Here is a 21,108-nt window from a genome sequence, read left to right as displayed (position 1 = left end):
GAAGCTCAGCGTGCAGACATTTTAACGAAGGCTTTAGCCACTGTGAAATTCGAGCAAATGAGGCTCCTTCTGTGAGTTAAGAACGTTGGTGAATCAATTCAAGATTAAGGGGGAGATTGTTGGTATTAATCTTGAATTAACATTAATATTTCATGTCTTTAGGTGTCTAGTCAGTTGTGCAACGTTAATATCACTACACCATATTTGGCTTATTGCAACGGCAAAAGTCAATATTGTTGCAAAAAATGTTGCTATAGGCAAAAAATAGCTACCCTTTTGTAATATTTTTTGAAAATGTTACCTAAAACTGAAAAGTGTTGAATGCCTCATAAGTTTTTCAGAGATTTAAAAATTTTGATACCAATTGTAACATTCTTGTCAAACGTTACAATAGTTTGCAAAATTTTTGTCAAACTGAACAAAAAAATAGGCGGGCTTCTTTAATTTAGTTGGCGGGTAAAAACCAAAATCCCGAAAATTAACCCCAAAACCGAACTCCCCAAAACAAAATGAAACATTAAAACATATAATCTGCCGTCTTCTTTGGGAACCCTAGCCCCCTTCTTTCTCATTCTTCAATTTGTTCATACAAGCTCCGATGCGCTCATTCTGGTTGAGTAAAAGCTTATACAAGCTCCTATGGTCAATTAGAAGGTCATACAAGCTCCGATTTGTTTTCTTTAGAGTTTCGATTGTTCGATTTGCTCATACAAACTCATAACACCTCCGGGAATGTCATTGTCTGGGTCTTTCTTGCATAGATTTGTTTCTTTGTGTCAAGGATGTATGTGTCTAAGAACTCAATATTTCAATTAGCTTCTTTTTGTGTTATTTTGGTTTGTTTACTTAGGTGGGTCAATTTTTTCGATGGGGTCATGTGGGTGTAAGAGGGTCAAGTGGGTTTCGACCGAACTTTAGAGCTTGAAGTTCAAGTGGGTTTCAATTAAAATTTGGAGTTTTGGTTTGTGATTGGAGTTTGGATGTTTGGGTTTTGGTTAGTAGCGAGGTAACCAAAGTGAGGTATTATTCTATTCTGTTACTTCGTTGCTTTCTTTTTTAGTACTTGGTTTCTTAGTGTATTGCTTGCTTGGAACTTTGCTCGTTTTTTCTTTATTAGTGAGTATGTATATGTGTTTCTCTGTTTTAATGTATAAAGATGTCATGCCTGTTTGTTATTTTGTCATATGCCTGATCCACATGCCAAATTGAGTTTTATTATAGTGACCTTTATTTGTATTTTCTTTGACTTTTGGAAATAGTTAGATACTAAAATGGTTAATTGGTTGTGAAAGAGCATATGTCCAGCTATGTGTTAGTATTTTCACTTTGACATAATTTTAAACACTATGCTGCAGGACAAGATTTAACGAAAAGGAAAACAATAATGAGAAATAGAGAACTAACTGAAACAAGGATGATTTAAGTTGATTCTCTCATCCATCACACATTGTGTTAATATTAACAAACCATTTACATATGTTAGCTTATAATAAATCTGAGATGAATGACATAAATTGTATCAGGCTCTAAAGGGGGATCTGTCTTCTTTAGAATTGCGGCCAAAGGAAGAGTTTGATGCACAAAATGCTACCAAGATGGTGTTTTATTTATACATATCTTTTTATATTTAATTTTCTAATTTTGTTTGTATATGTTCATTATTGATTGTTTACTCACTTTTACTCTCTGTTTACTTAGCCTATGTGTGATAAAAGCTAACCATTACTTACAAACAACTTTGAAACTTACTTTAATACTACCAGTAGAACTTAAAGTAGTTACTTTTAAATATAACGCATGTTACTAGACTTGTAAAAGAAGATCACTGGTGATTGCACTGAAGATGGCATCCTCACTGCTTCATATGGGTACATACGGGGGCATGAAGGGAAAAGTATATGTAGCTCGTACATTCATGAGGTGTAAAAACTAATTTATTATTTCTTTTTATCATATATATATTTGCTGATGTTTCTCCCATCAGCTTTGATTAGATACAGAACCTAACTAGATGGGGAGGTGCACTACTGGAATTATCTCAATTTGGCGGTATCACTGAATCTAAATAGATGATTAAGGGTATTCCTTTTACTTGTGTTGGTTCTTGGACTACATATTTCTTGCCTTATCTCCTTTCATGGCTCAGTCCAGGATCGAGGGAACATAAAAATAAGATCGAGAGACCGGCATATTCTAAATAATATAGTGTCACAATTGTATATAAGTATTGAATTTCCAGAACAGGTACTCATCATATAGAGTCAGGATAAGATAACAATTATGTTGTGATTGTCTATATTTGATACCCATCCATAGTAGAATAAGGGTTGCGTCTACGGAAAATGGTACACAAATCAATCTACCTCATTCTTTAATTATTTACCTTTGATTATATTGCACAGTAGTACTTATGTAAGACTATCTCATTATTGCACGCTACTAAAATCAGTGTAGGAGTTGATGTGTGCATGGTTAATGAAAGAGGCTTCTATTTCAACTTTGCAGAAATTCAGAAACCTCTCTATGCTAATAGGACTAATTTAAATATGAATGGGTCATGTGCACAAGGTACATGTAACATATATAACTTAATTTTCGACAAACATATTTAGTATTTGTACTTATAGAATTTAAATTTGGTTCATGTTATTGCCTTGCAATCTATTAAACTACACTTATACAGATGAAAATATCGAATGCAGCTTTTAGTCACTTTGAAACGAGGAGGATTGGAATGCAGCTGCTCAACATAGTGATGAATGAAGATTTTTAGTCACTTTTTTTTTTACTTCTTCATCTATTCTTGCTTTTAGATTGACTTTTGTAAGAATGGTTTATAAGTTGGTGCCTTAGTCTGGTTTCTATGTATCTTTCAACTCGATGACTCGGTTTGTACTTTGTATTTTCTTTTTGTCAATTTCAAGTCAAGAAAATTTCATAGTACTATTGCATTTATATAGTATCATTGTAAATCAGGCCTCAAAAGTATTGCAACTGAATACATAATGTTGCCAAAAAATTTAAAAGCATTACAATACACATAAAACTGTTGCAGAAATGTGTTACCAAAAAACCAAAAAGTATTGCAATTGGTTTAATATTGTTGCACAAACTGTTACAACAAAATTTCAAATTATTGGTATGCAACAGTTTTTAAGGATATAGTGTTACAAAGAAATGTTACAGTAAATTTATTGTAACACTATATAATTGTTACCAAAGGCCTCGAAAATGTTGCAACAAATTACAATTGAAAGTCTATGGCAATACCTCAAATATCTGTTGCAACAAGGGTCTATTGCAACGGCAGCAAATGCAACACCGAATTTTGGCAAAAATGTTACCAAAACATCTATTGTAACAGTTTTAGGCCCTAAGGTTACATTTTTTAGCCGTTTCAACAGGTAAAATATGGTGTAGTGTATTAATATTTCGATTAGGTCGTGGTTTATCAGAGTTATTTTAGGAGTCTGAGCAAGTAATGGATGTAGTGGACGTAGTGGATGTAGTTTAGGAGTGTAGGTTTCTATGTGTTCCTATTTTGTAGCCACTCTGTGGGCAAGTTATTTCTTTTATTAGCATTGTATTTGGTTTCAGAATAGTAAGAGAGAAACCAGAAAAGTTGCTCAGCAAATATTGTTGTCTTGTGGTTTTTACAAAGTTCGAGTATCATCAATATCTGATATCAATTCTAAAACATCAATAATATTGAAGATTGTCAAATTCTTGAAGATTCACCTACTGAGAATTTATTGTCCGCTGATTTACAAGATACCAGTTCTGATGAATTGGATATAGAGAATGGTACACGAGCATCTGTTATGCCTCATGAAGGTATGTTATTTCATTCACACGAAGAATCATACAATTTTTATAACAGCTTTGGTTTGACGCATGGGTTTGCAGTACGTAAATATTCTACGTACAAGTCTAGAAAGGATGAAGTTATTGTCAGAAGAACATTTGTATGTAATAGAGAAGGTTTCAAAAAAAAGCAAGAGGTTGATAATGAGGACAACATAAAACGGCGTTGAGAAACTAAATGTGGTTGCAAAGCTTCAATGGAAATTATCCTAAATAAATTAGGAACATGGGAAATTAAAAAATTTAATGATATCCATTCTCATGACCTGCTCAAGAGTCCGAATAAAAAAAGAAAATCAAGATCTCACAACAAGTCTTATAAAGATGCAACTTGTAAGAAATTAATTGATAAATTTAGTAGTTGTGGAGTTGGGCCAGCTAAAATATCACGCATTATAAATAGTGCAAGTGGTAGTGCTATAGATGTCGTGACACCCCAACAATGTTCTGAACATTTAAGAATCAAGAGAAAGAATAATATTGGCAAAGAGTGTATGGTTGTAGTGCAAAGTTTTTTAGAGAGAAAAGCAAGAGATTCTGAATTTTACTATGCCATTCAACTTGACGAAGAACGCGGATGCAGAAGAATTTTCTGGTGTGATGCTAGAGCGAGAAAATCTTATAAAAAAATTTCTGATGTGATAGTATTTGATGTTACGTACAAGACAAATAGCTTTTCGATGCCTTTTGCATCTTTCACGGGTGTGAACCACCATAGACAGTCTACTTTATTTGGTTGTGCTTTACTTTCCGATGAGCGAGAGAAAACATTTGTTTGGTTATTTAGACAGTGGTTGAATTGTATGTGGAATGAATCTCCCGGAGCAATTATAACTGACCAAGACCTTGCAATTTGTAATGCCACTAAAAAAGTTTTTCCGCATACACATCATCGATATTGTCAATGGCACCTTGGGCTTCATGAGTGCGAGCACCTAAGTTCACTGCAATGTGTTCACCCATCATTCAATGAGGACTACAATATGTGGGCTAAGAAATGTAGAACTATTGAAGAATCTGAGGAATATTGGAGCGTGTTGTGTGAGAAATACAAGCCACATTATGAAGAACCTTTAACAGATTCTCAAAAAAATATTATGAAGTCTTGGAAATGGATTGTGAACATGTATGAAAAACGACATCATTGGGTAAAGGCATACCTAAAGGATACATTTTTTGCAGGTAAATCGTCAAATAGTATCAGGTATTTACAATTTAAATTTCTTTAGTCAGATTTATAAGTTTATCTAATCAGGACTGATACAATTTTTTTGCAGGAATGAAGTCTCTCAAAGAAGTGAAAGTATGAATTCGTTTTTTGATGGTTATGTCAATAGCAATACTCCGTTGTCTGACTTTGTTGATCAATATGAAAAGGCAATTGCTAGCCGTCGCGATACAGAAGAGAAAGAGGATTTGATATCAATGACAACCAGCTTGGAGGCTCATGCTGGAAAAGTTTATTCTCGGAATATATTCAAATTATTTCAGAATGAATTTATGCAGATTTTGCATGGCCAGCACAGCAAAAAAGTAGTTACAGGTGTCGAGATGGTGTATGCTGTAACTTTCAAGCATCACAATAGGTCACACACTGTTAAGGTAAATATTTCCATTCAGTTTTGCAAGTGTTCATGTGCTAAATTTGAGACATGGGGTATTCTTTGCAAACACATACTATATATCATGAAGCAAAAATTAAGATTAAAGATCATACCTGCTGAATATATTTTGTCGAGATGGACCTTAAATGTGAGGCATACAACCAGTTCAACGACCAGTGGGAACAATGATGGTGCACCTGGTTTGAATATAGATTGCAGCACTAATGAGGTAACTTCTCTTGAAGCTTGGACATTGCGAGGTGATTTTAATAAACTTTATGAAAAGATAATTACTCATAGAGACCTCTATGAAGTAATAGAAAGGGAAATAAAGATGTGGTGAGAAAAAGTTGGCGAGATTGAAAATAAACAAATGCCACCACCGGTGTCCGTAAATGTAGATGATTTTTCAGAGGCAAATAGAACGGATAAAAGCCCTCAAGAGATGATGTTCAATTTCACAATCAGCGATCCTAGCAAATGCAAGACGAAAGGTAGACCACGTAACGCTCACGAATCCCTACTGGAATGCAGCAATCTCAGGATTTGAAGCAGAAAAGAGTTTGTGGAAATTGTGGTCACAAGGGGCACTACAAGAGTACATGTAAAAGTAGTAAACAATGATTTATGTAAAGTACTCTGTTTCCTTGTTTTTTAATTGCAGAAGTTCTTCTCAACTTTGATTTGGTTTCAGTTTTTTTATTTAAATTAAGTTCAATAAGTCTGATGTGTATTCTTTCTGATGCTGGAATTGTTAACCGGGAAATGTGCCACAATGGCAGGGGATAATGCTGGCTATTGTGGTGTAAGGGATAAACAAGGTTCTTAGAAATGTTTAGTGACAACTAAAACTTTACTTCCTCTGTTACATGATACTATAAATCACACTCAAAGCATGATTTAATAGCATTTAAAGTTAACCTGCAACTGAAAGTAGAACTGCAGAGGCATGATTAAAGCAATATAGAATCGTATACTGAAAATTGAAACCAATAATATTCTTATTATCTCATGTTTTTCATTTACATTCTGTATACACGGTTCCAATCCGGACTTTGGTAATAGTGAAGGCACTGGGTAGAGTCACACTAATTTATAAGGTGTGGAGAGTCAAGAACTCAAAATGCCTGGAATCACTTGCACTTCCAATTGCATGCAACATTCTGTCTTTTGTTAGTAAACGATTGTTTAATATTGCGAGCCAGAAAATTAATGCACACTTCGGATTCCTGGTTATAAATCTATAGCATACTACATTCGACTAAACCACATTGGTACCAACACTTCTCATAGTTTGATAAGTAGAGAAAAAGAGAAGACCTATGTTTATCAACATGATATGAGTCAAGTAAGCTTCACTCCCTGTAATGAAATTACCAACAGCAGCTGTCCGACAAGACTTAGCTATACTCATTATAGGATGATTAAACTGGAGGATCAAAGGTCTATAGCCAGTTTAATACTACTTGACAAATCATTGGTGGTCTGATACAACTATTTCTACCAGGTTCTAATGTTCACGGCATCGGGATTACGTGTCCGTTTTCTTAAGGTATGTGGTTAAGTGTTCCATCTGAAAACTTTTTTTTTAACTGCTAGAACTCAACTATTATGTCTGTGCGGGTAGGTTTGGGAGAAGAGAGTGGATACAACACAGCTGGTTCTTATGAAATAACGTGCTAGCGAAGACGTGATATACATATATAAGCTCATACAGTAACTACTTTTCTTTAAATAATTAAAAAAGGCAACTGCTCCGTGTTTGTTTTAAAACGTCCGCTAGCATTGTCGTTTTAACCTCATGTAAGGCACTCTTATATAAGGTTAATCTGACCTCCATTTCTCTCTCTCTCTCTCTCTCTCTCTCTCTCTATATATATATATATATATATATATATATATCATAATTACTATTAATTCTAAATTTTATACATCATCAGCTCCAGGTTCATTTGTATTGTACAGATTGTTGTGTACTTCTAGTGCCACTTGGATAATTTCTTGTTGTGTTTCTCTCGCATCTCGATGGTCAGCAGGATGAGAAGTCTGCTCAGCTTCTACAGCTTCACGTGCTATAACACGGACCTGCTCTGGTGTGAGAGAGAACTGTTTAGGAGTGAGCGTCTCATCAACTACTCTCAAGAAGAAGTCAACAAGTCATCTTGTATGCGGGTCAATGCAGAGCTTCCTTCCTCTTTCTGGGCTGGTGGTGCACGTTCCTCAGGCCCCGTGATAATTAGATCATTTTATTAACTGATTAACCAAAAATGATATGGAAGGGCTAAAACATGTAAAACATAAAAAAGATAGCATAAATATGAGAGGCACGGAGCCGCGGATGTCCAAGAATTGTGTTCTTCTTAACACCTCTCAATGCCTCTATCCAAAACTGAAGATGTGTGCTCTTAGAATCAATACCTTTCTTCGAACATATAGCAACATAACGCTCCTGAAAATAAAAAATTAATTAGTATATGTATGAGTGTGTTGAAAAGTAATAGTGGTCAATAGATATGTTCCCAATCAGAGCATAAAACACTTGTAACTAGAAAGTAACCATCACAAGCAACATAAGGACACACTTGTTTCTAGTGGACTGTTGTAACATAAGCAACTATTATAGTCATTCCTTATTATTCTAGGAACAAAATTAAATATAATCTTGATCAGATACATAATTTTTAGATTGGGAAATCACAACATATATGTGTATGCCTACTTACTATCTTACTATTATTCTTATGAACCAAGATTTAAGCCTACAAGCAATAATACACCATCAAGAACAGATTTGGATCCTTCATTCACATACTATATGTGGAAGGTTGTACACAAGTAGTACAACTCGCCATACTGAGTATATTGTAGATGTAGCATTACTGTATGGGAGGAATCCATCAGTTGGAAGACCAAGTCTGACATTACAAAAATCTGCTACAAAATTAGGATACATCTTGTCAAATTCTTTCCATTCTTCTCCATATGCAGGATGACTAAGAACCCCTTCATCCACAATTTTGTACTTGTGATATTTCATATGCTCAGCAGTGCGGGTAGACATGTACAAACGCTGAAATCGAGGAGTGATTTTAAAGTATCTTAATACCTTCCTCGAAATGGTATTGTTCCCCGCATGTGTTGCAGCTTTGTATCGACTCAAGTTACAAAACTAACAATTATACAAATCTTTATCATCACTTAAAACAACATACAATCATTCTCACAGGCATGTATCTTTTCATAAACTCAGCTTCTTAACCATCTTCTTGACATCATAATAATTGGAAGGGAGCTTATGCCCCACCGGGAACACGTCCCCGAGTAAAAGGAGCAACTAATCAAAGGCTTTATCACTACATTGGTTACGACTCTTCCAATGTAGTAATCTTGAAACAAACTTCAATTGTGTGTGTACTTGATATTGCCCGGATATATTGGCTCCCCAACATTGTTCACATTGTCCAAAAATTTAGTTGCTTGCTTTTTCGAGTTCTCGGGAATGTGATTCTCCTCTTCCAAAGCGTCCGGCCCAAAAGCATCCCTCAACATCTCATATTCATCATACACATCTTCGTGATCATTCATTTATTCATTTCTCGACCCGCTAGATTCGCCTTAATAGTGCCATTTGGTATAACTATTCTAAATTAAGCGAGACCATTTAGACAATAGTACTCCATGTCAACATGTAGAATTTAATTTAAATTCATGAGCATTTTCTTGAAAAAACTTATTTCCACTCCATCCCCATCATATTTTCTATATAAATGACAACGAACTTGTGACGAGAAACATTGTAGAGATGCCATCCATCTATCTAATTGAAAAGTCTTTTCTCAAGAAAAATGTTAACTTAATAATCAATTATGTAACTGTAAGATTTATGTCCACTCATCATGTCTTTATGTTCTAAAAGATGGTTTTCGAACTAGATTTAGATTCTTGGTTCAACTTCTCTATCATGACCAATTTCTCTCAAGATAGATGTGCATATTACTACTCTTATATCCTTTCTTTTTCTCAATCATTTAAACACGCAATTCATTTGTGGACTCCTTTAGTAAAGTTATTTATCAAGTATGAACCAAATTTTAAATCTTTAAAATTGCTCTTTTTGATGGCGAAAATGATGTCTGTGATTTATAACTTGATCATCATTTAAATACCATATCTATACTCCTTTGGTAATTGAAAATTAATAAAAGTTATGGACTAGAACTCAAACCCAATACGCTTTAATGGTCTCTTTTTTTATTTTAAAGTCTTTGACATGTGACTTACTTCAATTCTAATCCTAAATATGTCTACTATTTACTATTTTCCTATTATGAGTATGAGTGAGTTTGTAGTACCATTCATCGGTAGTTTCCTAGAATACTAATTTGTACGTGATTTAGAATTTTAAACTTAAAACCTTAAATCATTTATTGTACCATTTGAATCAATTTTTAATGTATGAACCTTAAATATAGTATCCGTCAATATTGTATGGTAAATGATTAATGTAGTTCTTCATATATACTATGAACATTTCTTGTTGTATAATATATGGGTCATGCCGTTAGCAATATTTCAGTTAGTATTTGTGATGTAATGTAATTAAAAAACGATGAATAACAGTGAATAACTCCTTTCCAATATTATTTTTCCTCACCCTATTTGAGTGTCACTCCCTACATTCCTAATAGGACTGAGCATATGGGCACATCTAAATGTGAGATAATAAATTCTATTTAAACTTAATTTGAAATAAAAATCAGTTAAAAGATATTTGTATAAATACAAAATAAAAAATACATATATATTGGATTTTATTACATATAGATACAATTCCCAAATCATTGTGATATTTTCTGAACTCATTTATAACATACATGTAAAATGAGTATAATTTTTCCCGCCCTTTAAATTAGAAGCCCATTGGGCTTGTTGCACACATCATCTAGGCCCTCAATTAACCTACATAATAAGGGGTACTACTATGTGATACAACTAGCCATTTAACATCTCTCTAAGAATTGAGCTTTTTTTTTTTTGTTTTCCCTACCTTGTAGATCTAAGTAATTCGAGTCTCATGTAAGTATTCTGTAATCTCTTCTTACTTTGCAATGATATTATTTATGAGTGTATGAATGTATTTTATTGTTGTTTGAATTAAGAAATGAATATATCATTAGGCACTAACACTTAACTTGAATTATACAACTATTTACAGCAGCTATGGATTTGACAAAAGGAAATGAAAATGGGAACAAAAATTGTGAAGACAAAGAGAAAAAGAAGTCAAAATCTCCACCCATATGTCCAACTTTAACTGTACCTCTATCCTTGCAAGAGATCAAGGAAGATTGGTACGGTATGTCAGGACAGGCTACAAGGTCTTCTAATAAAAGACCCAAAACTGTTGAACAGAATTTGAAGGTATGACCTTATTGTAGTAATTGATTGTGTTGTTGTTGATTATTTGTTTTCTTATTTACTCTCTTGAAGATCTTAAATTTGATTTATACTTTAGAAAGATTCTGAATAAAATCAAATTAGAGAATTTAGATTTTAATATTTTGTATTAATTTAAGTTTATATGCTTATCACATCTCTTAATTTATTTATTTATATGAGATATATCGGCTTGTATATAATTATAAATTAATTTATTTACAAATTTATGTGATAAGTGTTGAATGAAATTGATATGATACCAAAAACTTACGTCATCAATATAATTTTTATTTATTTTCTAAAATTGACCAATTATTTCTTAATAGTGTCCAAAATATTTATAATACCATTATTCTTTAAAGTTCAAAACCAAATCATTTGAACAATACTATTTATTCGTCTTCTCAGTGAAATAAAGATAGATTTGTACAATTATTTATATTCATTTTAATATTATTAACTAATGTTTTGTTCAATATTTGTTTCTTAATTGTAAATTACAATAAATAATTTATTAAATTCAACGACATATATTCTCTTTGATGGTGAAAAACTAATTTATCATCAAAATTGTTCATGGTTCTTATTAATGGTGCTAAATAATTTTAAGATATTGTGTATGAAATAATATGTTCCTTTCACTACTTATTTCTATGTGATATGCATATATGTTTATATGATTTTTAATTAAGATTCATATTTAAGTTTTAGTTTTGAATAATATATATGTTTGTGTTTGCAGAAACTTTTTCCCGGCACAATGCTACACACAATAAGGCCTGAGGATTATGAGGTTAAGAAGTGAGGGAATGGTGATATATTTATATTGTGTCTGATGGTGAAACTAGTTGTTTTGTTCTTATGTTAAAGAATATTATTAACTTTTTTCTTATATATGCTGGTTTGCTACATTGTTCTCTTTTTATTTAAGGAATTGCATGTTTAAAAGTTGATAATATCTCTTAGGCATAAAATTTGATTGTCAAAGGGAGCTATGGTGTAGTAAAACTTTTCCTGCCATTCCATGAGGCTTTTCTTATATCAACTCTAAGTTAAGTCAAGTGTTTAATATGTGAAAATTATTTGCTGTGAATAGTTTTCTTACCGAAGGAAATTTTGGAAAAGTTCATGTAGTTCATTCTTCTTCTACATACAGTAATAGCACATGATTATTTTGTGGATAAAAAATATGGCATGATTTTTGTGGACAAAACTTATCACCTGCTTTTTTTTATTGTGCATACTTGTACTGCCTACTTTGATTTCTAATACTAATAAAAATTAGTGTATGGCCATTTTGTTTAGTGTAATGTTCTTGGTGTAGTAATGTTGGCAAAGAAATAAGTGAATAGGCTGTACAATATTATACTTATTAAGTCTAGCGAATAGTTTTGGCATCCTCGTCTCAGCCACGTTGACCTTAATGCCATAGTTAAGATGGTTTCAAAATAATTTGTGCATACATTACATAATTAAGTTAGATCATCCTAAGGAAGTGTCCACGGGGTGCCTAATTTTTAACACACAACAAAGTCCTTTCCAGGTTAGTCGAGTTTCCGTGCTAAGGAAGTATTGGATTTGGTACATGGGGACATATGTGGTCCGATCCCACAAACTATATATTTTTAACACACAACAAAGTCCTTTACTAGAAATGAAGGATGAAATGTTTGAAGCAATTTAAAAAAATTCGATGGAGCACGAGTGTAGGATGGTCCTCATAAGAGACTAAAGGTTTTCACAGTAAATAGATGAGGAGAGTTTTACTCCAAGAAATTCATAAATGATTATGAATAAAATTATACCACAAGACGATTCACGGCACCCTACCGACTGGAGCAAAATGGTGTCGTAGAGTGATGAAGTACAATGATAGTTGAAATGGAACTAAGTTTGTTAAAGGTAATGCAATTTGTAATTCAATTTATCTTAGGAACATGATGTGCCTGGAGTTACACCATATGAAGTGTATTTTTGGAACAAGCCATATATCGGACACATTCATATATTTTGGTGTGTAGTATATATGAGTATACCAAGTGTGAATTTGAAGAAACTAGAGGACAAAAGTAGAGCAGTGATTCAACCCAGGAAAGAGCATGAAACAAAAGCTTATAGAATGTATGATCCCGAGGTAACACGTCTATATTAGTAGAGATGTTGTGTTTGAGGAGAGTCTTGGATGTGGAAACACGATGAAGAAAGTCAGACAAATCAGATGGAGACGTTTGTTGTATTTGGTTCTGGTATGGTACAGACTAGGGAGGAGTCTGATACTGCACAAGACAATTACTTTGTAGAATCTGTACATAAATGGCGTTCATCTACATTAATCTCAGAGTCTGAATCGAGTATTAAAGCTCACAACTACAGGCCTCTCCAAGATATTTATGCTACTAGAGTGAGGAAGTTGCGGCAGCAGATGATGATCTTCTCATGGTGGGATGAACCTAAAGACTATATGTTTCTTAACCTAAAGGATTTGTTACCAAGGAATGAGCATTGTGTCTACAAATTATATATGTAAAGCTTTGTATGGGCTGAGACAAGCGCTTCGCACCTTGTATGTGAAATTGAAGAATTGTTTAGAGAAATTAGGTCTTGTAAGGTGTCCTTTATGAGCATGCAGTGCATACCAAAAGGATTAGAAGCAAGATGTTAATTATTAGAGTCTATGTTGATGATCTATTAGTGACTGGTATGTTGGAATTATATTCTAATAATCTAAACTTGGAATAAATAAATTAGTATAACCACTAATTGTTTTATTAGTAGAGGATAATTTAGAGAAATTGTGGAAGAGTATTGGATTAGTAATGAGTAGTTTTTGTTGATCTAGGAAGTAGTTAGTAGTATCCTATTCTGTTTCTACCACCTGTGGGTGTGTGTTTCTATTTATTCAGCATGTAATCATCAATGTTAAGCAATGTTGTAGTATATTTTCTTTCTCCAGTTTTCATACATATATATACAGTTTATATATTTTTATCTCTACACTTGGCATCAGAGCGAGGTTTTGTTGTTCCGCCGCTAGTGGTGGAGGCGCACAATAAGTGTCTGACAAGGTAGTTTCAGGAAGGCGTTGTAAAAGGATGGTGGCAAAGCTGCATATGTAGTATGTGATGCATGTGTAGTATGGGGCAACCGTGAAAGACGAGACGATGCCGGAGAAGCTTGTTGAAGGCAAGGTAAGAGCAGTGGGCGGCTGCTTGTTGTTGTGGTGATGTTGCAGGTTGTCGATACATGAGTACATGTGTTACATGTATGTGTTTGGCCTGAACATATTATAGGAGAAGAAAGATGTAAGCATGATGAAGAAATAGAGGAAACTAAATGACGTAGGAAGAAGATGATGGTGATTACATTACTTATTACGCCAACTTGGTGTAACTGAAATCATTATGGTGCTATACGAGCAACAAATTTTAAATGGGAAGAAAGTCATACGGGCTTAGCTAAACGGGTTGACGAAGGTGTTGTAGAATACAACATTATTAAGCCACACGGGCTGATGAAGATGTTGCCAGAAGGCAAAAACAAAATAGCCATACGGGCTTAGTTTAAAAGGCTATACGTGCCAATAAAGAAAGTCAGATGGGCACCGAAGAACTTGCCAAACGGGCATAGAAGATAAGTTTAGATTAAGGAGAAAATGTTGGAAATATATTCTAATAATCTAAACTTGGGATAAATAAATTAGTATAACCACTAATTGTTTTATTAGTAGAGGATAAGTTAATTAGAGAAATTGTGGGAGACTATTGAATTAGTAATGAGTAGTTTTTGTTAATCTAGGAAGTAGTTAGTAGTATCCTATTCTGTTTCTACCACCTGTGGGTGTGTATTTAGTAAGCGTCAATGTTAAGCAATGTTGTAGTATATTTTCTTTCTCAAGTTTTCATACATATATAAACAGTTTATACATTTTTATCTCTACATGGTATAAGCAAAACAATCATAGAAATTTTCATGGCGCCGATGAAAGAGAAATTTTAAATGCGTGATCTAGGTTTGTTGTCTTACTACTTGTGAATTGATGTTAAATAATGCTTAAGTATGTAGAACTCAAGCAAACGGTATATATTAAAAGGATCTTGATGAAAAGGCAGGTTTGGGAGATTGTAATCCAATACCTAATGGATCTCAAAGAATGGATTACCAATGACCAATAAGGCAAAATGGTAGATATAACACAATTTAAAAATATGATTGGATGGTTGTTAATCTTTATCATAAATGACTAGACATTGCTTTTTCAGTTGGTATTGTAAGCAGGTTCATGAAGAAGCCAACCACGATGCATTTAAATACAGTAAAACGGATACTAAGGTATGTTAATGGTACGTTGAGTTTTAGCCTCATATACACAAAAGACAGCGGAAATAACATCTCAACATGATACTTAGATTGTGACTTAATTAGTGGGGAATGTTGCTGATAGAATAAGTACAGGGGATATGGCTCTCTACTTGAATAAAATCTTCATAACGAGTGTGTCACAGAAGTAAATGTATTTAGACTTGTTATCATTCGAGGCTGAATTTATGGAAGAAACAACGGCTGTGTGTCAAAGCGATTTGGTTGAAGAATTTATTGACTCGGGTAACTGGTAAGTGCACTGGTCGAGTGGTGTTGTTCACGACAACAAGTCATCCATTGATTTGGCTATAAACCTTGTGTTTCATGGACATAGTAAACATATTGACATTCATTATCGTTTTGTTAAATAATATGTTGAAAAAGGAGCTAGACATCATTGTGAAACATATAAGTACTGATAATAAACATGCAGACATCCAAACCAAGGCTCTTGCAACTTCCAGGTTTGAAAAATTGTGAAAACTCCTAATTGGTGTGAAGGACCTACCTACACAAGTTTATATTAATGGGAAGAATGTGTTGGTTTTAATCTAACCTTGAGCATGCTTTATTTGTTTTTGTTGGTCAGTCTCGTGTAGATGTCTGCAGACGGAGTCTTTGGTTAGAGATTAAATTTTAAGTGCTGGCGAAATTGTAGGTGAGTAGTAGATTTGTATTCTGAGAGTTGTTTTATTCTGTTACTAGTTTTTAGCTCATAATTGTAGTCTGTTTCTTTATATTTTTAATGTTTCCACTGACATAAAATCAAGTCTTTTGGTGAATCTATTTTCTTGCCGTTTTGATATCTAGACACATTTACATATTACAGTAGTTTTGGTTTATAATTTATCAACAATATTTTCAAAAGTAACCCCATCTCCAACAATCTTTTTCCATAACTAGTACAAAAAGGGTCTATAGCATCGGTCAAAATATACTTTTAGCGTCGGTCAAGTGACGTAGTATATGTAGGCGACACTAAAGGTATGGATCTATTGCGTCGGTTATTTAGGCGACGCTAAAAGTAGGCAGAAGCGTCGGTTATCTAAAATGCTGACACTATAAGTGTAGGCAAGAGCGTCGGTTATATAAAATGCCGACACTATAGGTATAGGCATAAGCGTCGCTTAACTAACTGCCGACGCTATAGATATAGGAATAAGCGTCAGTTAACAGAAATGCCGACGCTGTAGGTATAAACCTACAGAGTCGGTTGATAAGAATGCCGACGCTACAAGTATAGACTTACAGCGTCGGTTAACAAGAATGCCGACGCTTAAAGTTGTTTTTTTTTTAAAAAAAATAAATTTGTTTTACTGATAACCTTAACTTGCAATCTTACATACACAATACACCTCAAAAAAACCTTTGACCAGATACTAAATTCAATGTATTAATGAGTCATTTAACGAAGGTTGTACTTGTATTGTATACATACATACATAAATGTTGATAATGATGGCATTATTTCTTTTTACAAAAAAGAAGCATTGCAATGAAAGAAAAAAATTATGACTGGCTCTGCTGATTATCTATCCAATTGCAAATCACTAGCTTCTCCTAGTTTGAACTCAGGTATCTCCGTGTGCTTTCATCTTCAGGATTTGCTAATAATGGCTTCCACACTATAACAAACTTCTGACTTATGGATTCCAAGCGCCAGAGAGGGGATCTGTGGCTACAAAATATCCCTGTACAAGACATAATCAGAGGAGTTTCGGGTGCAAGATATAAAATTCCATACATCACAATATTAATTTCACAAAATACTAGTTAATCCACTAAGTAGGTTAAAGCAAACACTACATATGCTATGATTAGTGTCAACTTATTTTTGAATGACAAATATAACACAAAGTACTTAATTTTAACTAATACTGTAACAGAGAATAGACCAACATAATATTATGCCATATCATTTTATAAACTGCAGGTGTAAATGAGGCTGCGGGTCTTGAATATTTCACTGGAACCTTAAATAGACCTGTAAAGTGTCATCTTTATTCCCTGATGAAAACTCCCTTGGCAAAATATATGTCCCCATCTGCCAAAAACTCATCAGGCCCATGACCTGAAGATCGCAGGTTCGAGCCTGTGCACTAAAATCCCCATTGAAATTGACCAAGGGCAAGAGAAAACACAACATTATTACTAAGAACTTGGCAATCCCTGATTAGTGCAATCCTGAGTGTAACTTAATGGAAAAACTATGTGTATAGCCGCAGATAGTGCACAACTGGTCTAAAGACCAAAGTTTGAATTTGTTAATAAAGATTTAATTGACAAATGAAACGATTTCAACAAGGAACATTTTAAAAAAAAAAAGAATCAATAGAGTAATGACCTTTACAAATGATATATTATACAAAATTTAATAAGAAAACAATCTGCATCGCATAGGTTCTCAAAAATGAGTGAGATTACCTTTAGCAAAAAAGAGCATATGGAGGACCTCATTGCCTACAACACATCAACTGTTGAAGTAACTACTTTTTCATATACTGATAAGCCTGCAAACATAAGGACAGTGGGATATGGTCAACCTCTTTTATACAGTGTTGCGTGGATGATGTGCACTTACATGATATAATTGATGAACAAAGAAAGGAAATCTGTAAATCAGATTGGCATTACCAATGCTCCACAAGCCAGAGTGTGCTAGCCTTCTATGATTCTATTGCTCCAAACAATAAAACAAAGTGCTCTGTATTTAGAGAAGCCCAGTCTTTAAGAAACACCATATATAATACCCAACTGAAAGTATGATAAATGTATCACATAATCTAATTAGCTAGAAACTAACCATATATACTTTTCGACAAGTTGGACTGCATTAAGCGCCAAGTTGATCCCGGACCAAATTCTACATCGCTAATCTCCATCTTTGTCATCTTCAGACATTGAAATACTAATTATAATTAGCATCACTCTGATACATAGCTTAGTGGCTCACTCTCAGAATCAAGAAATCCCTGCAGCCTAAGTAATTCAACATATGTATATTCTGGCTGACTAATATTTGAGTGTGCAATAGTGCAAGGTGCCTGAGAAATAAAAAAAAATAAATCAGAATTTATGAGAAATTCTAATCTGCCGAAGTTTATATAAAAGTATTTGTCTGATCATATTTGATGATCAAGTGATGATTCTTGTTTAATGGTATTTTCAGTAACATGAGCAATTTCATAGTGCCTCATTGGTTTGCATTGCAGTTTTTACAAGCCAGGAAACTCATTTATTTTATAGCAAGATTTTTTAACAAGATTGAAATATCTTCAGACATTGAAATACACTATAATACCAATCATCTATACATTAAACAATTCATTAAAAAAACCCACCCAAATCATACCGATCTTCTTTTCTTTAGTAATAAAATTGATCGAGACAATTCTGGAATATACATACCAACAAATGTATGATTTTACATCCAGATAATCAGAAAATCAACAAGCCTTACAGGATCAATACATAGAAAAAAATAATTTCACAAGAAGGAAGTACAAGAATCAAAATATCAAAATATCTTCGAATAATTACACATGGCGATTCATAAATAAATATCATAAAAATCAAGAATCGGCAACAAAATAAATTGAATCAGATCCAAAACTAGATAGAAGAAACAAAAAAGCTTACGATAGAGGGAGGGGAGCAACGTCCCAGCCTAGACGCTGTCGTTTTCGGGGACGGCGATCCATGTTTATGTTGGTGTGGGGAAAGTCGTGTTGGAATAATCTTAAATTTAGTTATTATTATTATTATTTGTTTAGTTATTTATTTTGAGGATTAATTCTAGATTGAAGTAGTTGCATGATTGTTGGAGTTCTAGAGAGTTTGTAGGAGATATTGAGTCTATCTTGGTTTAGGAGATTTATTAGAAGTAGTAGAGTATTGTTAGGAGTCAAGTACGTTTGTTTTAAATATGGCATGTAATCTTTTTTTTAGAGGAACAAGAATTAATAAAATAATCAGTTTTATATTCTACACTTGGTATCCGAGCGAGGTTTTGTTGTTCCGCCGTCAGGCGGTGGTGAAGCCGCCGCTAGTGGTGGAGGCACATAGTGAGGGTTTGACGAGATAGTTTCATGTAGGCGTTGCAGAAGGATGGTGGTAAAGCTGCATGTGTAGTATGGGATGCATGTGTAGTATGAGGCTGCCGAGAAAGATGAGGAGATGCCGGAGAAGCCTACTGAAGGCGGAAAATGAGATATGGTGGCCAAAGGCCATGTAGAACGAGATGGATCTTGTGTTTTTTATGACGGAATAGAGGGAGAATTATTTTATTTTTTTTTGAATTATGGGTGATTATGGGTACCTGGAGAGAAGTGCTCTAGTGAATTTGGTGTTGATGAGAAGTGCATCAACAATGAATTTGGCGTTGATGAGAAGTGCATCAACAAAATGATGTTGATGAGAAGTGCATCAACAAAATGATGGTGGTGAGAAGTGCATCACAAATGAAGAGAAGTGTTTCAAGTGCTTCATAAACTTTGTTAAGTAAATTTAAGATTATGGGGTGATTGTTGCAATAATCTTAAATTTAGTTATTATTATTATTATTTGTTTAGTTATTTATTTTGAGGATTAATTCTAGATTGAAGTAGTTGCTTGATTGTTGGAGTTCTAGAGAGTTTGCAGGAGATATTGAGTCTATCTTGGTTTAGGAGATTTATTAGAAGTAGTAGAGTATTGTTAGGAGTCAAGTACGTTTGTTTTAAATATGGCATGTAATTTTTTTTTTAGAGGAACAAGAATTAATAAAATAATCAGTTTTATATTCTACAAGTCGATCATACGCTCCGCTCCGTCTCCATGTACATCAAGGATCAAGGATTGTTATAATAATAAATTGGATTAGAGTGTCGAGTCTTAAGTCTCAACTCTCAACCCTAATTTAAAGGCTTCAGATATGACACGGGCTTTGTTTTGGTTTTCTGCTGGGCTTCTTTTACTGTAAATCTGAACGCATAGTAGACGGCCATGACTTGTCTTAGCAAAAAAATGTTTATACATCTAATTAATATTGATCCGCAGGTGAAAATTGGTTTTAATCCAAAAAATTAATTTCTAGTTTATATTTATACAAACCTCTCATGCTTAAATTAAATATTCCCTCTTGTCGCGTTTGACTTTTTACACGTATATTTAGAAGGTTTGAGCACATGCTTAAAATTAGTATTTTTTAAAATTTTCTTTTTTAAAATAAAAATATTTATGTAATATTTTTATTTTGGTAAAAAAATTATAAAAATAATAACATTTGCTATATGATCAAAACATCTAAAATTACGTGTAAAAAGTCAAACGTCCAATATAACGGACCAGAGAGAGTAGATCTTTTGTCTAAATTTGTGATATTCACTACAAATTATTCTATTTCTCATTTTTAAAGGATACGCAAAACTTCTTATTTCTAAAATGGATAATAATAAACAATAATTGTGGGATATTTTTCATACTATAAAAAATGGAAAAAATCCCAGAATTTTTCATTATTATAATATTAATATATTAAATGTTTTCTTAATTCTTTTAAATATTTTATATTATAATTTTCATAACTAAATATGTCGTATACTACTACCAAATTATAACAACCGTACCTTACAAAAGAAATAAAAAAAATATAACAACCGTATTTAAAAAATTCATAATTTGGTATATGTCATTGTCACATCTCTTCTTATTAAACTTTCCAACGCAACTCGTATTTATGTGATCTTTTTATTCATCTAATTTCACAAAAAATATATTAAATTTATTCTCGTGATAGTAACCTTAAAAGCAAAAATAAATATAGGGTACTGAAAATTACATTATACCTATTCTAAATTATTAA

General features: G+C 33.3%; 1 protein-coding gene and 2 long non-coding RNA genes across 5 annotated transcripts; 2 read left to right on the top strand and 1 right to left on the bottom strand.

Annotated features, from left to right (window-relative positions):
- The first annotated feature begins 459 nt into the window (after positions 1-459).
- On the top strand, positions 460-2,940 carry LOC108200961 (uncharacterized). 3 transcript variants are annotated; one of them, XR_010287726.1, is made up of 3 exons: positions 460-1,020; positions 2,506-2,568; positions 2,703-2,940. It is a non-coding gene; the product is annotated as an uncharacterized LOC108200961 (long non-coding RNA). The 3 variants fall into 3 exon arrangements; XR_010287727.1 differs by having other exon boundaries at positions 2,450-2,568; XR_010287728.1 differs by lacking the exon at positions 2,506-2,568.
- A 1,418-nt stretch (positions 2,941-4,358) lies between these two features.
- Positions 4,359-5,811, top strand: LOC108201193 (protein FAR1-RELATED SEQUENCE 5-like). Its single transcript, XM_017369487.2, has 2 exons — positions 4,359-5,068; positions 5,142-5,811. Exons 1-2 carry the CDS (start codon positions 4,359-4,361, stop codon positions 5,809-5,811), a joined length of 1,380 nt encoding a protein of 459 aa, XP_017224976.2.
- A 10,834-nt stretch (positions 5,812-16,645) lies between these two features.
- On the bottom strand, positions 16,646-18,884 carry LOC108201958 (uncharacterized). Its single transcript, XR_001802974.2, has 3 exons — positions 17,901-18,884; positions 17,691-17,776; positions 16,646-16,957 (listed from the first exon to the last, which is right to left on the bottom strand). It is a non-coding gene; the product is annotated as an uncharacterized LOC108201958 (long non-coding RNA).
- Between the last annotated feature and the right edge of the window lie 2,224 nt (positions 18,885-21,108).

Source organism: Daucus carota, chromosome 9, assembly GCF_001625215.2.
Source record: "Daucus carota subsp. sativus chromosome 9, DH1 v3.0, whole genome shotgun sequence".
In the NCBI taxonomy this organism is placed as follows: Eukaryota; Viridiplantae; Streptophyta; class Magnoliopsida; order Apiales; family Apiaceae; genus Daucus; species Daucus carota.
This window is presented reverse-complemented; position numbering and strand designations above follow the sequence as displayed.